The sequence below is a fragment of the Sorex fumeus genome, unplaced genomic scaffold, assembly GCF_029834395.1.
Source record: "Sorex fumeus unplaced genomic scaffold, SorFum_2.1 ptg000095l, whole genome shotgun sequence".
In the NCBI taxonomy this organism is placed as follows: Eukaryota; Metazoa; Chordata; class Mammalia; order Eulipotyphla; family Soricidae; genus Sorex; species Sorex fumeus.
Window position 1 is genome coordinate 4,591,596 of NW_026606152.1, and position 22,366 is coordinate 4,613,961.

Genomic DNA, 22,366 nt, shown 5'->3' on the forward strand with positions numbered 1-22,366 from the left:
TGGGCACCGCTGGCTGTGCCCCCGCCCCTCACCCCCAGATGCACCTGACATGGTGTGTTGGCGAAAGGGTGGGCGCAGGCAGCGGGCTTTGGAAAGGTCGAGGTCCGGGTGGCGTGAGAGCCAGTGGACCTGAATCCAGTTTCTTTATTTTTTTTTCCTTTTGGGTCACACCTGGCAGTGCTCAGGGACCATATGAAATGCTGGGGATCGAACCCGGGTCGGCCACGTGCAAGGCAAATGCCCTACCTGCTGTAGTATCACTTCAGCCACTACATTTTTTTTGTGTGTGTGTGTTGTTTAGTTTATTGTTTATGTTCTTTTTATTTTTAATTTTTATTTGTGAAACACCATGAGGTACAGTTGTAGACTTACAAGTTTTTGTGCTTGGGTTTCAGTTATACAATGATCCAGTATCCATCCCTCCACCAATGCCCATTTTCCACCACCACAGGTCCCAGTATCCCTCCCATCCCCCCATCCCCCCCATCCCACCCCACCTCTGTGGCAGGGCATTCCCTTTTGTTCTCTCTTTCTCCTCCGTCCACCGTCATGAGTGGCCCCCAGCAGCCAGTGTAGACGGCCGGGTGCAGGCTGGCACTGTGGGGGCTGGGGTCCAGTGCCAGCCCGCCTGGCCCCGCATTGTCCCGTCTGCTGCCCAGGCCCCCAGGCTCCACGACCATGGACCATGAGCCCAGCCCTGCCCCTGGCCTGGCCTTCCTCTCGCGGTGGCTGCCCCAGTGCTTCCTCGTTCCCGTTTCCAGCTTCCCCTGTCCTCAGACGTGTCCCACACGGCCTTTGAGAGCCTCTGCCTGTAGGGGAAGGGGCAGCCTCTGGGGCAGGGAACAGCAGCTGTGCGTGGCTCTGGGGAGGGAGGAAGGGGCCTCTGCCCTCGGGCCAACCTCAGGCCTGCCTGGGACCCAGCGCTGAGTCCCTTCCCAGCGGCAGCTGCCAGCGCCTTAGTTCCGGGGTTCCCGCCTGTGTCTGGCCATGGAAGCGCTGGGATGGTGCACAGGGGGCGTAGACTGCCTACCCCCCGCTCCAATGCACAGCGTCTGTGGGATTCTGGACCCCCTTGGCCTCGGCACAGCCCCTGGGTGTTTAGGCGCCACAGAGGGGGGTGTCAGGGAGGGTCTGACCAGCAGCCGAGGGCATCTTGGCCCACACAGCAGCTGCATGTGCCAGTTTCGAGGAGGAATACAAACTTGTTTCTCCTGTGTGTTTTGTTTGTTGGGGAGCAGGGGGGTCCATCTGGCTGTGCTCAGGGGTGACTTCCAGACCAGTGCTCCTGAGCACTGAGCTCAGCTCACTCCCAGCTCTGTGCTCAGGGCTCACTCCTGACGGGGCTGGGGGACTCTCTGTGGTCAGCTGTGAGCTGGACTCGGCTGTGTGCAAGAAAAGCTCTTCAACCCCTGCACAACCTGGTCTATTCCCTTTGCTTTATTTCCCCTGTAGTTTTGGACCCCAGTTAGCACCCCATAAATTTAGGCTTTGATTCACTGGTGTGTTCTCCCGGTGGACTTGATGTTCACAGCTGTTGTAGATTAGTAGCAAAATCCAGAAGGTGATGCGGACAGTCCTCCTCTGCCCTGGGTTGTATCTTCCCGTGTTACCTCTTGGTGACCAGCGAGCACTGGTCTCCGCCAGGGAACCAGTGTTGATGCATCGTTATGAACAAAAGGCCGTACTTGATCCGTTCTCCCGTTTCAGTGTCCATTTTCTGCCTCCGGACCCCAGCCAGGATACCGCGGGATATTAAGTTTCCGTGCCTATAGCTGATTTTGAGCTGGGAGGAGACAGTTTGTTCTACAGCCCTCCGGGACCTTCCTGTCCCTCTCCAGGGGCTCCCTGTCCACGGCGCCTTGGCAACCACAGTGGTGTCTAGGGTTAGTTTAGCGCCTTCTCGCTCTCGGCAGAGCACTGCACACTTGCCGCTGCAGAGCTGCCCTCTCACGGGCCTCCACGGGCTGGACGGTCCGAGCGAGGGGGGAAAGGGCGTCACTCGCACACATCAGACTTGCATTCTCTGTGGGATCCCTGTGCTTGAGCTCCCCGGCCTTTGCGTGTCCCAGGTTGGAGATCACAACCCTCAGCCGGGCCGACTCAGAGCTGGAGGCATGTCGGACGCGAATCAGCAAAGATGTTGTCGTCTTGCTGCTGAGGACCCTCAGGAGCCACGGCCGCGTCCCCCCGCAAGTGGAGCGGAGGATGGGCATCGCCCTCAAGGAGCAGTTCCTGCTGCTGGAGAAGGAGATCCAGGAGGAGTATGACAGGAAGATGGTGGCCTTGGCCGCGGAGAGCGACTTGGAAAGCAGAAAGAAGACAGACAGCCAGTATCAGAGGGAGATGGCGGCCATGGAGGAGGCCGAGGAGGTGCTGAAGCATGCCAGTGAGCGGGTAGGAGGCCCTCTCCCGCTGCCATGGTCCGCCGGGCCAGCTAGCCACCACCCTCTGTCCATCCTCTCTGCATCTATCCATCCATCCATCTATACATCCATCCATCTGTTCATCCATCCGTCTACCTGTCTATCCATCTATCTGTCTATCCCTCCATCTGTCTGTCCATCTATCCATCTGTCCGTCCATATGTCTGTCCACCCACTGACCCATGCATCCATCCATCACCCTCTTATCTGCCCATACACTCACCTACCCCCCCACCAATCCATCCCTCCCTCTGCCTGTCAGTCCACCCAGTCGTCCATCCATCCATCACCACACCATCTGTCCCTCTCTTCACACACTCCCCAGCCTTACTCGTGTGTGCATCCATCCACCCAGCACCCGCCAGAACATGCAACTCTCCGTCCATCCACTTACCTGCCCATTCACCCTCCTGCCAATTCATCCACCGTCCAACACTCTCATTGGTTCATCTGCGTAGCCGTCCGTCCCATTTGTCCGAATTCTTTCAGAAAACCAACTCTCTGGCTTTCTAGTGGGCAGCGAGGGTGCTGGGAAAAAACTGGGAGGTGTTCTGGTAAACCAGAGCCAGAGTCCCGTCCTGTTGGCTTCTCTGATCTGGTCCATCAGGGAGGGTGGCTTTTCAGTTTTTAAGGGATTGTACAAAAACCTCTGTCACACATCCTATTTCTCTGTTTTGGTTTGTTGGTTTGTTTTGGACAAACTGGCAGGCTACCGAATGTAACCTGCCCACACGGCAGAGTCTGGCAAACTCACCGTGGCGTACCCAATATGCCAAATACCGGTAACAATGATGGGTCTCATTCTCCTAACTCTGAAAGAGCCTTGAATTTGGCACTTTTTTAAAAATCTCAGGGTTAGGACAAAGGAGACGTTACTGGGGCCTGCTCGAGGCAATCGACGAATAACAGGATGGTCGTGATCGTACAAAAACCAAAACAAACCAACAAACCAAAACTAAGAGAAAGAGGATGTGTGACAGAGGCCTGAGTAGCCTGCTGAGACTGTCTGTGTTTTTATAGAGAATTAGCCAACTCCAGCTGCAAAGCCTAAAAAGAAAGAAAGAAAGAGCGGGAGGACCCGTCCAGCCCCGCCCCTCCTCATGCCGGCTGCCGTGTCTGTGTGCCCGGTGTTAGGTGTTGCTGTGCCCGCCTGACCTGCAGCCCCGCCCACTGCCCTCACCCTGCCCTCCCGCACCTCTCAGCCTCTGCCAGTCCTTTCCTTTGTCACAGGGAGGCCGAGGCAGTTGACGAGACAGTCCCTCGGGCTTGTGTTCCCTGACCTTCACGGCAGAAACGCCTCCAGGCGTTCCTGTGCTCCCTGGTGCTCCCCCAGGGGCTGGTGCTGCGTTCAGTGAGGGTCAGGGTTCCCATCAAGTCCGTGGGCCCCTTCGGGGGTGGGGCCAACCTGGGACCGTGTCTTGTGCCACGTGCCTGCGCCCGTGCCGCGTGCTTCACGGCCCCGTGTGTGTCTGCCTCGGCCTCACGCGGCCTCTCCGCCCCCCCCCCCCCCCTGTAGTCGGCAGCAGAGTGCGGCAGCCTCCTGCGGAGCCTGCATGGCCTGGAGCAGGAGCAGCTGAGGCAGGCGCTGGCGCTGAGGCAGCAGGAGGACTTCGCCCGGGCGCGCCGGCAGCTGGCCATCCTGCAGAGGAGCGAGCTGCACAGCATCTTTTTTGCCCAGATTCAAAGCGCCGTGGGCACCGGGGAGCTGCGGCCAGAGCTGGCGGAGGAGCTGCTGCAGGACTACGCGCAGAGTCAGGTGACGCTTCCCCCGGGGTGCGTGCTGGCACCCCTGCGCCCTGGCTCCTGGCCCGCCCCTGTGCTGCCCCCGCCCTGCTCTCGCCCTGCTGCTCACGCTGAGCTGCCCCGGGGCTCGGCCTGCAGCCCGAGAGCTGTGTGGGCTCAATGAATCGAAAGGCCTGACGGCCAGAGCCTCAGTTTCCCCTCCTGCAAAGTGGGGCTGGGTGGGGGCAATCAGGACCCCACTCCAGAGGCTCCTTCATCATGAAGGCCGTGGAAAGGGCATCTGTGCCATACACACCATGCACACAGGGCCGGGTAGACACGCACTCAAGTGTTGTGTGGCAGGCCAGCTGTGGTCTGTGTCTGCGTGTAAGCCGGAGTGTGAGTGGGACTCATCCAGACAGAAAAAAATACCTCTGAATGGCCATAAAAATGGTCTGTGAGGCTTTGAGTGTTGCTGTAGGGTTCCTTAGCCTCAGTTTCCCCACTGGGACTTTAAGGTACGTTATTAAAGCAAGACTGGCCTATTTCCCCGGTGGTCTGTGCGTGCAGACCCCTGGGCATCACGGTGCTGTTGAGTGGGTTCCCTGCTGACTCCTGGAGATGGCCGGAGAGACCCTCCGTGCCAGGGCTGTCCTTCCTGTGAGGGAGCGTGGTGCTGGGTTCATGGGCCTTAGGGCCACGCTGATTCAGAGCATGGGACCTCCAGCCAGCCCAGGAGGGTGTCTCCCTTTGTGCTGGGCTGGCTCTGGGGGCACGTGCTCGCTGCTCTTCCTGTCCGTGTTCCTGGCATCAGGCTGCAGCGTTCGGGGCCCCCTTGGGGTGGTGCCTCACTTCTGGTGCCCGGGTGAAGGATGTTTGAATGAATGAATGACAAGGGGCGGACTCTACGTGTTGTTTTTTGGCAGCGGCGTGGGTGGTCCTACTGGACTCCCATCTTGAGCCCTGGTTTCTGGGGGTTTGTCATCTTCCTCGTCTTTGTCAGGGGAAGGGGTGGGCGGAGTCCTGGGCTCAAGTTTCCGTGGGTCGACTTCAGAGGGCCCCTTCAGGGATGACCGTCCCGCTGTGACCCGCTCTCGCCGCTCCTGGCAGGAGGATGTCGAGGAGCTGATGGACTTCCTCCAGGCGAGGAAGCGATGGCACCTGAGCAAGCGCTTTGCCCACCGGGAATACCTGGTGCGCAGCATGCAGGCCGCCGAAAGCCGTGTGCAGGGCCTGCTGCGGGTGGCTGCCGCCCAGCTCAGCCTCCTCATCCAGAAGCACGAGAGGTGAGTCCCCAGCCGGCCGAGTCGCTCTGCCCAGCCGCCATCCTGCCTCTGCGCCTGGAGGTGTGTGCTTGGCTGATGCTATTTAGGGGTGACACCCCCTAGTGCTTGGGGTCACACATGACAGGGCTCAGGGGACCCGAGGGGTGCCAGGGAGGACTGGTTGTGAGTAAGCTGCACGCACAGCAGCGCCTTCCTGCTGGACTCTCTCCAGCCTCCTGACCTCCGTCTGGAGGATTCTCCGGTTGCCAGAGGTGCAGCCTCGAGGGAGTGTTGGGAGCTGCTCCCTGAGCCCCAGAACCACACACGCGGACACTGGCCTTAGCTGAGTGGACCCCAGGGGCCTGTGAGAGCTGGGGAATCTTGCTGATGCTCAGCCCAGTGTCCCCGCCCGCACGGATCCCCGGGGACCACCCCGAGGCCGGCACCTCTGAGGCAGCCACAAGGTGTTGCAGATTTCTTCGAAACAGCTCCAGGTTGAAGGGGGGGTGCGGGGGACGGTCAGGGAATTAAGACTAGCCAGGTGCCTGGCACAGCACATAGCTGACGGCCAGGGCGTCGCTCAGGTGTGTGCTTGGTTAAGACAGACAGAAGCTTGGAGACCTTAAAGGTGAGACTGGGCCATCCAGGGGTGATGTTTTCAGAGTTGCTATGGAACTTGGCCAACTCCACTTTGTTTTAGGAGGATTCTGCAAGGTGCAAATGATGCGATAAGGCGCTCCCCAGAGGTGCTAATGAATCTGCCTGTGCTGAGTCATTTTCACGCCTGTGGAGAGGCAGAGCGTGGACGTGGACACTGAGGCCTTTTGCCTCTTTAAATCCTGCTTGGAATGGCCGCACAGATGTGCATGTTTGTCCTCAAACACCTCCCTGCCATCCTGTCATTCACTTATGCACCCCTTCCCTGGGGAATCCACCCAGTGCTCACCTCACAGCCAGCCCAGCTGGAGAGTGGCCAGCCCGGGAGGTGCCCTGGGACGGAGGCCGCCAGGAGCTGTCATGGGGTCGGGGAAGAGGGTTGGGGTGTCAGCGCACATGGTTGACCCTGGAAGGCCAGTGGTGAAATCCAGTTCCCCTCTGGCCCTGGACACCCCGCAGGGACGTCAGCCCCCTCTAAAAGCAGGAGGACGTGAGCCAGGGGTTCCCACTCAGCAGCAGGGCAGGGCAAAGGGGCTGCATTCCTCCTGCCTCTGACTTCTCTTCTCTTGGGGCCAAGCCAGGCTGAGTGGCGCCACCGCCTCGGAAATGAGCGTTGGCCAGACCCATAAGCCCGCTCCCCACCAGGTGCTCATCTCGCCCCGGACAGGCCTGGTTTTTTCCTCTGGGCCCGGCCCTGGAGCTTGGCCCACCCCGAGTGGGCCCTGAACTCCCCCTTGGACTCTGCTTTTCCCATCCACATCCCGTCTCTGCCTAGTGACGCCCTTCGCTGTAGTCCTGCCCGGCTCGGTGCATCCCTGTGCTCCAGCCCACTGGCCCCTCTTCCTCCTGTGTGCAGCCGTGCCCGGGCTGCTGGCTCTGCTCCTCCGGGCTTGGGCTGGCTGCTTGGTGGAGTCAGCACAGACGTGGCTCCGTCTCCCCCCAGAGCCGGGTACCTTGACGAAGAGCAGACGGAGGCGCTGCTGGAGCGGGTCCACACTGAAGTCTTCTCGGTGACGCAGAAGCTGGACAATGACCTGAAGCAGGAGAGGAAGAAGCTTTGCCAGAAGCTGATAATCAGAAGTCGGCGTGAGACACTGCAGAAGGCAAGTTCTGTGATCACTGCCGAGCACTCCTCGGGCCAGGTCCCGCGCCTGGCGTCACACTGCAATGGGCCGTTTGCCATCAGTTAGCTGGGAATGGCTTTCTGGAGTGTGGACTGGGGATCTCTCCTGTCTTACCAGAGTTGGAGGGTCAGAGCAGTCGTGGTTTGGGGCTGCCCCCCGCGGCGTCAGGGCTTACTCCTGGCTCTGTGCTGAGGGAGCTGGGATGCTCCTGGTGGGGCTGGGAGCCGAATGAGATGCTGGGGATGGAGCGAGGGTGTCCGCCCACCGTGCCCTGTCTCCAACTTCCTCTTTTTACTTACCTTTCGTGGGTCGCGGGATTTCCCCCTTCTGATCATGATTTTTTTCGGGAGCGCAGTAGTGGCAAAGATCTGTTGCAGTGAACTCTTGCCCCAGAGCCTTATCCCCTGGAAGTAGGAAGTCCCTCACCAGGCCACACTGCTCTTTTGAGTTGTCATAGATCCCACGATTAGATCCCATGATCAGATCCCATGGAGTTCATGATCAGACCCCATGATCAGATAATTATGATTGGATCTGGTGCCAGGATTAGATCCCACGATTGGATCCGGTGGAGCTCGTGATTAGATCCCGTGAGTGGATCCCACAAAGCTCATGATCAGATCCCGTGATCAGATCCCTTGGGGCTCAGAATCAGATCCACGAGTGGATCTGGTGGAGCTCAGGATTAGATCCCGTGACCAGATTCCGTGGAGCTCATGATTAGATCCTGTGGTCAGATCAGTGTCCTCCGAGAGCATGGAGTGAGGATGCGGCTCTTCTGCGTGTCACAGCCTGTCGGTGGACACGGTTCCGCTCCCTGAGCGGAGAGCGGCCCCTCAGTGGCAGCGTCTCCTGCGGGAGTGTGTTCTCAAGTGTGTGACTGCTGCGGGAAGGGTTTCCGACGCGCGGAGGTTCCTGCCACGGGTGTGCTGTGCCCCCGCCTGGGTCCTTCAGAGGCCTGCCGCGAGCGTGGCCTCTCTGCCCCCTGTCCCTCCAGCACAGGGAGCAGCGGAAGGAGCAGCTGGCCCTCAGCGAGGCCTTCCGGACGGCTGAGGATGTGGGCCAGTACCTGGAGCAGTGGCGGGGCCTGCTGGCGGACCACGGCGCGGCCCTGGAGGAGCTGCAGGAGCGCCTGGACCAGGCGGCGCTGGACGAGCTGCGGGCGCTGGCGCTGGCGCGGGCGGAGAGGGCCACCGAGGAGCTGCGGCGCCTGCAGAGCTCGGGGATGGCCCAGGAGCTGCTCAAGCGCAGCGCGCCCTGGCTGTTCCTGCAGCAGATCCTGGAGGAGCACCGCCAGGAGATGGCCGCCCAGGCCGAGCGGCTGGAGGCCGAGGAGCGCGACAGGGGCCAGGAGGGCGTCCAGGGCGTGAGGCAGAGGCTGAAGGACGACGCGCTGGAGGCCGCTGTGCAGGAGCAGGCCGAGCTGAGGCACTGGGAGCAGCTGGTCTTCGCGTGAGTGGCCGCGGGCCCAGCCTGGCCTTCACGCGCGGGGCCATGCAGCTTAGCCTGGCGGAGGTGGGCACATCGGCCTGGAAGGTCCAGTTCTGGTTCCACGGGAGAACTTTCTAGATGAGCCCCTGCCCGCACCGGCCCTGGGAGCTGGCCTGGCCCCCGCTGCTGCGGACACTCTGGATCCAGCGGCGCCCGGGAGCTTGTCTGCGCAGCTGGGAGGGGCAAGACGCCCCTGTGCTCACCTGCAGGGAACCTTAGAGAATGATGGAGAAACAGGTGGTGCCAAGGCCTGCCCCTGGTGCCTGCCTCCTGGGCCCCGAGGCCAGGCCGCCTGAGGCTTAGGACAAATGTGGGTCCTTGCACTTGACTCACTTTTTTGGGTGTCATGTTGGGGCCTCCCCCAGCTGTGCTCGGGGCTTGCTTGTGGCTCTGTGCGTAGGGATCACTCTTGGTGGGGATTGGGGGAATCTGACTCGGTCAGGCGTGGGCGAGGCCCTCACCACTGGGCTTCCTCTCCAGCCCCTTCTCAGTCACACTCGCATTGATGCTCTTTCCCCGGCTGCACTCACTCCTGGGCCCGGAGCCATGCGGCACCCTTTTGGGGGCTCGTGCTTCAACTTCAGGGGTCACGTTCCCGCCCCCTCGGCCCAGGACAGGCTTCCTCGAATACAGCTGTTGGTCATAGGCCTCACCCCAGCGCCAGGACCCCCAGTTCTCAGTCCCGCAGACCCCAGGGGCCAGCTGCCAGCACACAGCACCTGTGGGCTCAACCCCCCACCCCCCATGCCCCGTGTCCTGGGGCTGGGCTGGTCCCCGCCCTGAGCTCTCCTGGCCCTGCTCTGCTCCAACCCACAACCGCTACCCCGCCACCCCTCCCCATGTCGTGGGCCAGGCTCCACCCCGAGCTCTCCCCGGCCTGCTCTGCCAGGTGCCCACTGGCCTCTCTGTTCTCCCTGCAGGCAGCTTTGCGCCTCTTGCTTCTCGCTGTCGCAGGAGGAGCTGCTGGGCATGCGGCGGGAGGCGCAGGGCTACTTGGCACAGATGGACCGCAGCCTGGCCCTCCCCAGGATTCGCGCCCGTGTCCTGCAGCGGCGCTTCCTGGCCGCCTGGCGGGACGCAGAGGCCCTGAAGCTGGACCAGGCCCTGGCCGCCCCCGAGCTGCAGGTTGGTGGCTCCGGGTGGCACGGGTGGGCGTCGCGCCCTGCTGGGAGGTGACCCCAGGTGCTGGCGAGAGACTGGCGGGGTGGGGCGGGCACCAGGCCCGAGAGATGGCCGAGTGGGGTCTTCTGTCTCTGCGAAGCCCAGACTGCCCACCAGAACCCTCACAGGACCTGGGCACTGATGCCCCTTCCCCCAGCCAGCTGAGCTCCTCACACTCAGTGGCGGGGCCAGCCGGGGAGGGGCGCTGGGAGGGGCTGGGGCCCTCATGAGCCTTCCCCGCCCCCAGCACCCGGCCAAGGCCAAGAAGTCCCGCTCCAAGAACAAGAGCAAGGCCGACCTACTGAAGAGGCGCCTGGAGGACAAGGTCCGGCTCTCTGAGGAGCAGCCCCCCGACGACCTGCAGGAGAAGGTCAGCCACAGCCTGGCGCCCTTTGTTCAGACAGGGGCCTGAGGGATGGGCAGGAGAGCTGGTGCACTGGGCACACAGGGTTAGATTGAGGGGACAGCCAGAGGGAGAGTTGAATAGGGATGGGTCAGAGGCAGAGGGGAGTCAGGGTGAGTCAAAGGCAGGGCTGAGTGGGGTGGGTCAGAGGCAGAGGTGAGTGGAGGGCTCAGAGGTAGGGGTGAGTGGGGTGGGTCATAGATAAAGGTGATGGGTGGGTCAGAGGCAGAGGTGAGTGGAGGGCTCAGAGGTAGGGGTGAGTGGGGTGGGTCAGAGGCAGGGGTGAGTGGGGTGGGTCAGTGGTAGGATTGGTGACAGCCGGTGTCAGGCCAGGCCAGGGTGAGCATTAGCTTTCCTTCTTGCTTTCTGTCTTCTTTCTGGTTTCTGTTCTGTATTTTGGTGGGCGAGTGGGCAGCCCACATAGTGTGGACGGCCCCAGGGCTGCTGCACGGATACTTGGCTCATTGGACCAGACCCCTCCATGCTGGGTCCAGAGATGGGTGCTGTTTAGGCCAGTAATCAGAGTACCAGGGCCAGCTGGGGGCCCAGACCACTGCCAGGATCACAAGGGGGCCACACAAGGCAGTGTCTCCCACTGGAGTGGGCCCTGCATCACTGGCTGGTCAGGACACTGTCACTGATGCTCCTCTGGGTGACACTGGGTGAAACATCCAGCCCTCCTGGAGGGCGCGTCAGAGACTCCGCCCTCAGCTACAGGCAGGTCAGGAAACTGGTAGGGTGGGTTTGAATCTCCCATTTAAAATCAGAGTCTTTAGCCCACATGTTGTTTTGCAAATGAATTTTATTACTTTGGGTTGCTTGAATATTTAATGAAGTCTGTCACTAATGCCTCTTAGATATGCAAATCTGCCTCCTTCCCAGGAGTTCTTTCAGACAAGGATGAAAGCCCTCTCCCCAGGGAGTTAGCCAAGAGAGCTCATCAAAGACAGGAAATGGGGCTCAGGAGGAGAATCTGGCATTTTTCCCCTCAGACTTCTTTGTCCACAGAACATGCAAGGAAACAAATTGTTTTTAAAGCACTACGTTGCGGAAATATTCGTGCCTCTCGGCTGAGGTATAGATAGATATGCCTGAATAAGCCAAGAGTTCCTGTCTTCTTGGAATGAACATCCCACAGGGTTGACACAGCCCTGGAGGGGCGGGGAGGGGGCAGGGAACAGGGAAAGGGCCAGGGGGACCCCACGGAAGCCGAGCACGAGCCTGGGTACGGGGGAGATAGTGCACTCGTCCCTGCAAGCAAGTGACTTGGAAAGGAAGCAGGTGGGCTGGAGAGGCCCCGCAGGGCTAAGGCGCCTTTGGGTGTTCACCCTGGCACCGCGCCTGGTCTCCCAGGAAGACAGAGCCAGTAGACCCCGAAGCCCCTCAGGGTGTGGCCCCAGACCCCAACTCATTGGGAAGAAAAGAAAGAAAGGAAGCCGCAGGAGGGAAGTCCTGTTTATGTCGGTGGGCCCCACGGGTGACTTATGTGAAGTGGGGAGGAGAAAGACGGTCACTTTCTCCCCACCCGCCTCTGCCACCCAGGACCCTGGGTAGGCTAGAACCGGTAAAGTCTGCAGTGAGCACCTGCTCGGCACGGGCCTAAGCCCTGCCAGCCCCACAAGGTGACCGTCAAGCCACACCTGAAGTCCGCTTGATCTTCTCGGCACGGGAGTTAATCCCCGCCACCCGATTGCTCGGGGAGCCACGGACTCAAGCTGGGGCGAGAATTTGCTCTTTGCAGGAAAGGAGAGACCAGTCCCAAGCCTTACCCGAGGTTTCTGGGGTTCTTGTCTCGCTCGCAGAAAAGAATTTCAGGAGTAGACGAGCAGTGAAGTAACAGGTTTTATTTGGAGGCTTTTGGAGAGGGAGAGAAAGGGATAAGCAGATAGTAAGAGAGAGAGAGAGAGAGAGAGAGAGAGAGAGAGAGAGAGAGAGAGAGAGAGTAACGCGTCCAGAGGGAACGCGGGCTTCTCCGAGGGTGGAGAGAGCACCAAGTGGGCTCTCGAGCTGGTTCTTATAGATCCTTCTGACTCGGAATGTTCTGGAATCTCCTTGGGGCTGTGTCACTGGAGTCAACCGGATTGAAAGGGGGTTCGAGAATCATCTGACTTGGAATGTCCTGGAATCACCTTGGGGCTGGGTCGCTGGAGTCAACCGGATTGAAAGGGGGGTTCTCGGAAAGGAGGAATTTCATGGGGAGGAGGCCCATATCTTCAGGGTCTGGGTATGGTCTTATCAAGTCCTTATTCTCTGTCTCCACAGGGTGGGTCGGTCCTAGAATTCTTCTTCTATGAGACTTTGTTTCATTGCAGAGAGCCTTTCCCTATCTACCTGCCTACATCACTGTTAGGGCACAGCCCAGACTGACCGGGCACATCCACCCTCTGCAGGGCAGCCCACCCTGGCTCAGCCGTGGGGGATGGGGTGGGGGTGAGGTTGGTGGGCCCCCAGGGTTGGCTTATGTGAGGCGAGGAGGAGAGAGACTGCTGCTTCCTCCCTTTCCTCCTCTGCCTCCCCCGGGCCAGCTGGGAAGTTTAGGGCTGGTAAGAGTCATTCCTAGGCCTTCCCCAGGATTTCTAGGTTTTCTTTGTCCTGTTTCGCAGAAAAGAATTTTAGGAGTAGACAAGCAGTGAAGTAAAAGTGGATTTTATTTGAGGGTTTAGGGTGGGGAAGGAGGGAGAGAAAGTGAGAGAGAGAAACACACTCAAGAGAACATGGAGCACTGTATGACTGAAACCCAATCATGAAGAGCTTTGTGATGATTCAATAAAAAGTTTAAAAAAAAGAGAGGGACAAAGAGAGGAGAGAGAGAGGAAGACCGAGAGGGGAGAAAGAGAAAGAGGGAGAGGAGAGAGGGAGGGAGACAGACAGACAGACAGACAGACAGAGACACAGAGAGAGAGAGAGAGAGAGAGAGAGAGAGAGAGAGAGAGAGAGAGAGAGAGGCCTCATCTCCAGAGGGGAGATGCAGGCGGGTGATACATGTGCTCGGCCACGTGGGCACAAGCAGCACGTGGGCTCGGGCAGCATCTGCCTTTCAGAGAGTTTCTCCAACCTGCCCCTCTGTGGGGCTTCTACCTAGGTGAGAGTCCATTGATAGGGCGGTATCCAAGGGGGCTGAGTTGGGAATGGTCCTCTTTGAAATTCCTCTCCTGGCCTGTTTCTGCTCGGAGAGCCCGGCCTTCTCTGGACCTGCTGCTGGTGCCAGGTGAGGCCCTATTGGCTTTCTTCCCTCCTAGGAATTCCATTGTCATTGGGGCCCACCCCATCTGCCTGCCTGCAGCAGGGGGGCTGCAGCTCCTTTGGCGATGGGGACGCCCCTCCTGGCCCTTCTCAGGACTGGATCGAGCCAGTGCTGTATTCAACTGCCCCTGGACCCCGTGACCCCTGCCTCCTGCTCCCCTGCTCCAGGTCCGGGTGGAGCTGCGGGCCGAGAGGCTGCAGCAGCTGGAGGCCCAGGAGAGCTGCTTCGCCGAGTCGCTCGTGTCCCTGCAGTTCCAGAAGGTAGCATGGACGGCCGGGACCCTGTGGGCCTGCAGCACCCTCCTGAGCATCCAGGGCCTCCTCCTGGAAGAACTGAGTGCATCTGGGGCCCTTACTGCGGAGGCCTGCACCAGAGTCCTGGACTCACACAGCCCGGTGAGTGTGGGCACCCCCAGCCCTGTGCCCTGCCCTGGGTGTGAACTGCTTCCTGGTCGGTTGACTTACTGGAGACAGAGGCAGATCCTCCAACAAAAATGATCAGTCGACTGAGTTTGATTATAATCAGAAGGGACTGCCGGAGTGGTGGTGAAGGGGTAAGCCCTTGCCTGGGTGCGGCCAGCCTGGGTTCCATCCTTGGCAACATCTTGGGTCCCCTGAGCCCCGCCTGGTCCCACCCAGCGGGCACCGGCCTGCAGCCCCCCTGCATCTCTGCATTTCTGTCTCAGTGTGCAGCCCTGTTCAGCAGAACCTGAGTTTCCTCCACTCTGTCCTCCCCTACGCCCCGCTTCCACAGTGCCTCAGTCCAGATCTGCCCAGTTTGCCTGTTCTTACGAGTCCGACCTGAAAAATCAGCAGGGAGTGGCTGCCAGTTGGTTGGGTTCCCCGCACCCGGGGTCTGTCTTGGGTACTGTGTTAAGTGTCGAACCTTCTGCCCACCTGTGATATTTTCATTTTGGGGGGCTGGGGGGCGGGAGAGCTACGCCCAGCGGTGCTCAGAGACTGTATTCTGGGGCCAAGCGCCTTCCCCAGGTGTCCTCTCTTGGCCCTGAGGTATCTTCAGGTCTGTTGTGTTCAAGAGGAGTGGGGACTGGCACTGTGCTCCAAGGACTTAGCCCCAGAAGCCACAGGGCCCGGCTCCAGGGGCCAGAAAAATAAAACCGCTGTGGACAGCCCCTCCCCCGGCTACCCACCCCTTCCTCCCGTGTCCCCCACACCTTAGGCCCCTGGACACTGGAGATGTGGTCAGACCCTCTGCCCACAGTGCTTCTGCACTTCTGGTGACTCAGAGACCAGGCACAGGTAGCCTCCTCCTCCATGGAGCCGCCCATGGGTTCCCTCTGTGACGGCAGCTCCGACTGTGCGTCCCGCTCTGCTCTGTGAGTCTCCAGAGTGTGCGTGCCCTGTCTCCCTCACCCCTGAAGCCCAGGTGCCCAAAAAGAGCCCCACGTTATCTGGTCGCTCAGATGCTTATTCCAGTTGTCTCTGCTTCTCTCTCTCTCTACACACACACACATACACACAGATATGAGATGGTTATCTCCTATCTACCGCAGCGGGCGGTTTGGCAGGTGATCGGAGGAGGGAGGGTGCTGGGGTGGGCGGGGCAGGGGGTGGGGCGGGACAGGAGTTGGGAGAGAGGGCACTGGGCGAGGCAGTGTGCAGGGGTCCGGCTGAGGGACGAGCCTCCCAGGCTCACCCGTTGTGCCACTGCCCGTATGTGTGCAGGAGCTGCAGGAGCTGGAGAAGAAGCTGGAGGACAAACTGGCACTCCAGGAGGCAGCCGGGCTGCAGCGGGCGCTGGCCAGTCAGCAACAGTGGGCGGCGGAGGGGCCACGGCTCCTGCCGGGATCCGCCGAGGAACCAGACTCCGAGAGGCAGGTGTCGGCCGCGCTGCAGCGAGCGCTGAGCCAGCGCCCCAAGCTCCTGAAGCAACAGCAGCAGAGGTGGGTTCCGGAGCCCACCTGCGCCCGTCAAATGTGCTTCTCTTCTCGTTCTCCCCAACATCACTGAGTTTCACGGGGCAGCCTATTGTTAGGGGACAAGGCAGTTGGGTGGCACCCAGCTGTGCTCAGGGCCCCCACGTGGTACTGGGGGCCAAGGGTGGTGCCACCCAGGATGGAGCCAGGCAAGACCTTGGTTTTGGCACTGTCTCTCCAGTCCCTGAACACCCTATTCTAATCTTGGGGGGAGGGGGGCGTCACACTGCACAGTGCTCAGCTCTTCCCCTTTGCACCCGATCGATCCATAGCTCTGACCACTTAATTTCTATTTTAGAAGAGTAGTTATAGGGGCCAGGAGTAGCGCGTTTGCCTTGTACTCAGCTGATCAGGGTCCATCCCCAGCATCCCATATGGTCCCCTAGACTGCCAGGAGCATTTCCTGAGCACTGCTGGGTGTGGCCCCTAGTGAGCAAATCACAGGGAATTATGGTGCAGGAGGCCAGGATGCCCGCCCCCAGCCCTAGTCTCTCATCTGCATTTCCTGCCTCTGTCCACACCCGTGCTGGCCTCCTGCGGCCACTCGTAACCCCTGTTCTAGACTCAGCGCCGTGGCACCGTGGCCTTTGAGGCTCTCGCGCTTTCTGACTCAGCCGTGGGTCGTGGTGAGAGCATGGCTTTGCCCGGCACTGTAGCTTCTTACTGTGAGTATATCGAGGGCAAAGACGAGTTGTGCACTGTGCCCGGCGTCACGGAGTCTGACACCCGCCTGCGGGTGGGTGGGCTGTGGGCAGAGCCCCTGTAATGGGCAGCCCTGCCCCTGCGAAACACACACGTGGCTGTCCTTGGACCTAGTCGGAGGGGCTGCGTCTCGGTGCTTGGAAGGAAGTGCTCAGAGAGCCTGGCTGGAGTTGGGGGCTGTGGCCCCCTGATGCCCACCCCCTTCCCAGCAGATGTGCTGCAGGCACAGGCCCGCATTCTGGGCCTGCCAGTCAGACGCCAGCTCTACTGGGGGATGGACGGGCTCCCAGAGGACCCTGGGGGAGGCAGGGCCACCTGCTCTCTGGGAAGTGGTTCTGCCCAGCTCGCATCACAGGGTGCCAGGTGCGGGTCGTGCTGAGCAGGGTGGGCTGTGGACAGCGCACAGCTCCTACTCCTGGACAGCCCAAGACAGTCGATCAGCGAATCTTCATTATTGGAAGAACGGGATGGTGTCTGGGCCCCTTCCCATTGCAACTGGCCTCACGTGGGCCTTGTCCTCCCTCCAGCCTGAGAGAGGAGCAGCAGGACTGGGTCATGCTCGAAGACTTGCTGGAGAAGATGGAGACGGACGCAGTGGTCAGCCTGTATGGCCAGGTGAGCGCTGTACGTGGTGGCCAGACTGATGGCCAGGTGGGAGTTATCAGCTGTGCTCTGGACTCTTGGCTGGGGGTGGTTTCAGGACCCTGGCAAACCCTGTCTAGGTGTCACACACCAGAGGAACACAGCAGGGCAGGGCTGCTGAGACTCGGACCTTGCCACAGCGTCTCCCATGGCCGTGGGTGTGGGGTCCAGCGGCCATGTGAATCTGCTGCCTCCGTGCATGTCTGCTGCCGACTCCGGGGGCTGAGACCGTGTAGGCCAGCCCCGTCAGGACTCCATCCCCAGGCCCAGAGGTGTGAGGTGTCAGGTTCCCTCTGCTTACCCCGGACGCTGAGTTCTCTGTGTTGACCCTCTAGGAGCTGAGGCTGACGTCCTACCTGTCCAAGCTGAGCATGGTGCCCACAGGCACGCTGCACCGGCTGCTGACCCTAGCGCTGCCCACGGCCTTGCAGCCTGAGCTGCTGGCCGCGCTGGACTCCTTGGGCCAGAAGCATTCCGAGCACGCGATGGAGGGGGCCAGCGGGGAGCAGGCCGACACGGGCAGCCAGGGGTGAGTGGACTCTGCAAGGCAGCAGGCCTCCAATGGGCACTGCATCGTCCAGGGCAGGGGCATTGACTTCTAACCAGGGCTTCCTCAGTAAGTCAGAGGAGCTTGAGGGCGACCCTCCCATCTTTGTTTCTCTGAGGGATGTTTTTCGCTGAATCTGAAGGGTGTTTATTTGTCAGGCCATAGAGATGGGCTGGAGCCATAGCACAGCGGTAGGGCGTTTGCCTTGCATGGACAAGTGAAAACTGTTTCCCCGGATACTGGGGGTCCCTTCTGCTAGTCCAAGCCCAGGGAGGACAGGGTCCCCAGTGGCGCTGGGTGGAGGAAGTGCCCGGAGATTTGATTGTCTTGAGTTTTCCTTTCTGGGGAGGGGGCACATCTACTCAGGGCTTACTCCTAACTCTTGCTCCTGGGAGTGGCCGTTCGCAGGACAAGTTCCCTCCCCGCACTCTGTGCTCTCTCCAGACCGCTCTCTCGCCCCCAGCTGAAGCCGCCTTAAGCTGGTAACCTTCCCTCCGTTGCCGGTGTTCAGCCTGACCTTTGCTCAGAACCTAAGCGCCCCCTTTCCCGGCAGGAAGCACGGGAGCTGGTGGCAGGGGCTAGAGAGCCGACTCAAGGGAGAGCTGATCAGCAGAGGGGCGGAGAGGATGCGGTGGGCTCAGCAGAGGAAGGAGAGGTAAGGGGGCCTTCCAGGAGCGGGATGCAGGGTGGGGGGGACACGGCCAGTGACCTCTAGGAGTGGGATGCGGTGGGGGGGCGGGGACATGCAGCCAGGGACTTACTTCTCGTGTGCGCCCTCTGGGGGGATGCTCATGTCATCTCCCTGTTGGACTCTGCTTCCATGGGTTGGCCCTCGGGAGAGACCTGGAGCCTCCTTGGGCAGGGCTGCAGAGCTCTCTCTGTCCCTGCCTGTGGCCTCCACAGTGTCCAGAGCTGTGATGAGAAACTCAGTTCCCAGAAAAGTGGTGGGGGGAGGCCCTTGGTCCTCTCCCTACATGTTCTGCTGGGCACTGCCCCTTGCCCAGGTTTTGTTCCTGGGTTGTCACCCAGCTTGGGGAGCAGCTGTTCTAGGGCAGGTACAGTACTGTTCCTCAGAGTAAGAATGATAGGTTCATATTGGGTGGGGGTGTGCTGCCCAGTGGGGACTCCTAGGGAGTGTCCAGGGCATGCCTAACCCGAGTCTTCCCCAGGGAAGCAGGGGCCTTAGCTGACTGCACTGCTCCGTGTCCCGTGGTCAGAGGCAGGAGAGCAAATTGAGCGCCCCAGAAATCAGATGGGAGGAAGTGTTGGTCAGGCTGAGAATGGCACTCGGCATGGAATCAGGGGGTGGGGACGTTCTTGGGAGCAAGGTCTCGGGGTCTTCCCCTGAGAGAGCCTGTCGGAATGGGGGCTGGGACAGGGTCTCGGGGTTCCCTGCAGCGGAAGTTGTTCTCTCCTCTCTTCCAGCACTCTGGGCAGGCCCTGCGCCCCGCTCAGTGACTGGACCGTGTTCTCGGGCACGGGCAGCTGGCCGCACCTGACGCTGGAGCCCCTCGGCCAAGTGGCCCCCGTGGCCATCCTGGGGGAAGAGGCCGTGGATTTCCTGAGCACGGGCGAGAAGCTCTTTATCTTCCGGAACCCACAGGAGCCTGAGCTCTCATTGCATGTCCCGCCCCGGAGAAAGAAGAAGAACTTTCTTAATGCCAAGAGTGCTGCTCGTGCCCTGGGCCTGGACTAGTGTGATGCCTCTGGACGGGCGGAGACGCAGAAAAGGGACACAGCTTCTTCTGTGTGTGTGTGTGTGTGTGTGTGTGTGTGTGTGTGTGTGTGTACGCGCGCGCGTGTGTGTGCAGGTAGGACTGTGTATGTGTGAGTGCAGGTAGGCCTGTGTATGCATGGGTGCAGGTATGTGTAAGGATATGAATGTTTTCAGGTAGCGTGTGTGTGCATGTATAAGTGCAGGTGAATGTTGGTGCATGTTAGTGTGTGCAGGTATGCCTGTGTGTACATGTGAGTGTGTACACACACTCGTGTGCAGGTATGCCTGTGTGCGCACGTGTGCATGTGCACCTGTGCAGTCTGATAGGTGTGTGTGCGTGCACGTGTGAGTGTGCAGCTTGTAGATCCTTCGGCACAGGCAGGAAGCTTGAAGACCCCACCCCTGCCTGTACCCCCGGCCCCAGCTCTCAGGGTTCCAGACTGCCCGGATGGTCCCGCCCTCGCATCTGAGAATGACAAGATGCGCCTGGGCCAGGGGCGGCCGTCCGGGATGGCAGCTGCTTTCAGGCGTCCTTGCTTGCGTCCAGAGGAGACCCTGCCCCAGCCCCTTGCTGGCTGCCCTGGCTGTGTGGAAGGCAGGATCTGGCCTGACACAGAGCGCGTGTCCCTGCTCTGTCGGTGTCCGGGCCTTTCCAGAATAAACGCCTCCCCTGCGAAGCTCTTCTGAGCCTGAGCCTGCTCCATGCGCCCGTTTGGTCCCAGTGGCCAGGCTGGGCCTCCGATAGCCTTTCGGGACCGCCAGCCGGCCACAGGGGAGACTGTCCCCACCCCCCTCCCTTCATTTATTTCTTTATGTTTTGTTTTATTGGGCCACGCCCAGTGATGCTCAAGGGTTACACCAGGCTCTGCGCTCAGGGGACCTGGTGGGGCTCAGGGGTCCTTATGGGATGCCGGGGATCAAACCTTTGTTGGAGGTGTGCAAGACAAGTGCCCTGCCCGCTGTGCTCTCTCTCCAGCTCCCCGGTCCCCCTCTTCTACAGGACTTTGGAAGGAGGGGTGGGGCGCATCACAGCGGAGGTCACGAGAGGCCCTGGCTCCTTGTCCTTTTTGTGTCCTTGCTCTGGGACCCCCAACAGTGCTCGCTTGTGTCCTCCAGAGGAGCTGCCTCCTGCTCCCTGCAGTGCCCGCTGGAGCTCTGGCATCCTGGTGGGTCGAGGCCAGCGAGGGACCTTGGGGGTTTCCCAGACCCAGGCGCAGTGGGCCTTTCTGCAGGTGGGGGCTGGTGGGGAGGGAACCTGTCTCCAGAAAAGGGTGAGGGGTCCCTGGGAAGACCTCCAGGGGAGTGACTCTGGCCCTGAAGGCTGCTCATCCCCTGTGATCCTCTCCGACACCGCAACGAGGCAGGTGTCCTCCCCCCACCTGCACCCCACCCCGCTCTTACCTCACCCCATCGTCCAGCACGGCTGCTGGACCTCCCCTGTAATCATGGCCTTTTGCGGGGTGAGGAGTCACTCCCAGGGCCACTCCTGGCAGCCTACGGGGATCCCCAGGGGCCCAGGAAGGAGCCTGCCCCCAGTTGTTTCGAGACCCAGCCTTTGTGCTGCCCAAGGGAGGGTCTTGGTTGCAAATCTGGTGGCACCTGGGCCAGCCATGCACATTCCACGCCAGCGGCCCTTTGAGGGCTGGGTCCTGTGTGTGGCTGTCCGTTGGTGTGCAGGCGCCTGGGCTGGCATGTGTCCGTGTCACTGTGCTGGCGGTCTGATGCGGGGGAGAAGGCGCGGGGGGCAGTGTCCTGGTGGTGGGGGCAGGAGCGTTCCTGGGTGCTGAGGGAGGAGGAGGAGCAGGATTTCACAGGGCTGGAGGCGTCCAGCATCCTGCTGTTCGGCCCAGCTCTGCTGCTCACACTGTCTGGGGCGTGTTTCCCGAGCATTCTGCGGTCTCGTCTTTGTCAATGGAATGAAGGGGGATCCCTCCGGAGCCCCTGAAGACACTGGGTGGGGAAAGTGCTGGGAGGTGTGACCTGCCGTGCCGGTGCCCCCTCAAAGGTGACCTTCTTCTCTGAGAATTTCCAGCTTCTGCCAGAGCGCAGCTAGAATTATGCATGGCTGAAAGGAAATTGCACATAAGGAGTTCAAAAAATAACCTCAAATTATGGGTTGAAGGCTGATTGAAGAGGCTATTAGCAGCAACAGGAGGTGTCCAGGCTGTTCGAAGTATAGCATTGGAGCCTAATAATAACTCCCGGTGTTAATCGACAGAAAGACTAGCTGCTGATTTCTTGTCTAGAAACACGTCTATGCCACGGCAGCCAGAGGGGGGAGCGGGGAGCTCTGTGCTTTGCAAAGCAGGCAAATTGGCTGTAAATCCTGGCACTGCACCTTCGGAGCACATCGGGGGACCACTGGGAACCTCAGTCCTGTCACTGGGCGTGGAGGATACTCGATCCTACCTTGTAGCATCAGGATGCCGTCAGGAGACTGGGGGCCAGGAGCTGCTGGTGGGCCATGGGAGTCGCTTCGGCTCTGTTCCAGCACCGAGCTCTCTGCTTCCGTTCATCTCCCTGCCTGTGCGGGCTGAAGCCAGCCACTTTTCTCCAAGGGCTCCTGAGGTACAGATGGCCTCTGGGTTGGAGAAGCTCCGGGGAAGGGGGCTGAGAACACCTGAGCTTGTTCGGTCTCCCCAACTCCTTGACTAGAGACAGCACAGAGAATTGGAATCTCTCTCCTAAGAGCTTGAGTCTCGCTGGGTGGACAGACACAAAAGCCAGTGGGCAAGAGCACTGCATTTCCCGCTGAGGCAGAGAGGCGTACCCGCTCGTGGGGCTGGAGAGAGCCAGCCTGCCTGAGAAGGCGACAAGCTCTATGCAGTGACTTCTGAAGTTTGGTCTCCAGGCCATTGGATACCCCCTCCTGGACATGATGCAGAGTCGGCACCAAGCTGGGCACACCAGCGTCCTGCAAAACCTGTGTCTCTGCAGAAACACAGAGGTCACGGCTAGGCACCTGCCCTTCCGCCCCTTCCTCGTTGCTCCACAGGTGTGGGAGAGGTACTGTCTTCACCGGGGCTGCCGTACCTTCTGTGTCATTGTACTTATTGATCGGACAGAGTTTCTGTTTAGAGTCAAACTGCTTTTGGTCTTCCGTGGTCTCGCTTGTTACAGGCTCTCTTTCACCTTGCATACTTTTCACTGTTTCCCTTCTCTCCTCTCTGTTGGAAGCTCTCCCCCACCCTAGGGTGCCCATCCAGCGTTCCCTTCTCCTTGTTGACCCTCAGGTCGTTTCATGGGCACTTTTCACTCCCACACAGGGAGTGTGAGCGTCCTGCGTGACAGCCTTCACTCCGCTGTTTCATTCTGCTGTCTTCAACTGTCTC

General features: G+C 60.3%; 2 protein-coding genes across 2 annotated transcripts in view; both read left to right on the forward strand.

Moving 5' to 3' along the window:
* EVC2 (EvC ciliary complex subunit 2) overlaps window positions 1-19,650 on the forward strand; it is a 31,688-nt gene extending 12,038 nt beyond the window's left edge. Inside the window, exons 10-22 of the mRNA XM_056132772.1 lie at window positions 2,070-2,394; window positions 3,940-4,179; window positions 5,256-5,431; window positions 7,011-7,170; window positions 8,189-8,643; window positions 9,603-9,807; window positions 10,091-10,213; window positions 13,658-13,885; window positions 15,176-15,393; window positions 16,656-16,743; window positions 17,106-17,299; window positions 17,871-17,972; window positions 18,743-19,650. Coding sequence (XP_055988747.1) covers window positions 2,070-2,394; window positions 3,940-4,179; window positions 5,256-5,431; window positions 7,011-7,170; window positions 8,189-8,643; window positions 9,603-9,807; window positions 10,091-10,213; window positions 13,658-13,885; window positions 15,176-15,393; window positions 16,656-16,743; window positions 17,106-17,299; window positions 17,871-17,972; window positions 18,743-19,013 — 2,785 coding nt within the window. The 3' untranslated portion in view covers window positions 19,014-19,650. The remainder of the gene's footprint in view (window positions 1-2,069; window positions 2,395-3,939; window positions 4,180-5,255; window positions 5,432-7,010; window positions 7,171-8,188; window positions 8,644-9,602; window positions 9,808-10,090; window positions 10,214-13,657; window positions 13,886-15,175; window positions 15,394-16,655; window positions 16,744-17,105; window positions 17,300-17,870; window positions 17,973-18,742) is intronic.
* The window catches only part of CRMP1 (collapsin response mediator protein 1), a 328,086-nt gene that overhangs the window by 71,972 nt on the left and 233,748 nt on the right, over window positions 1-22,366 (forward strand). The window lies entirely within an intron of this gene.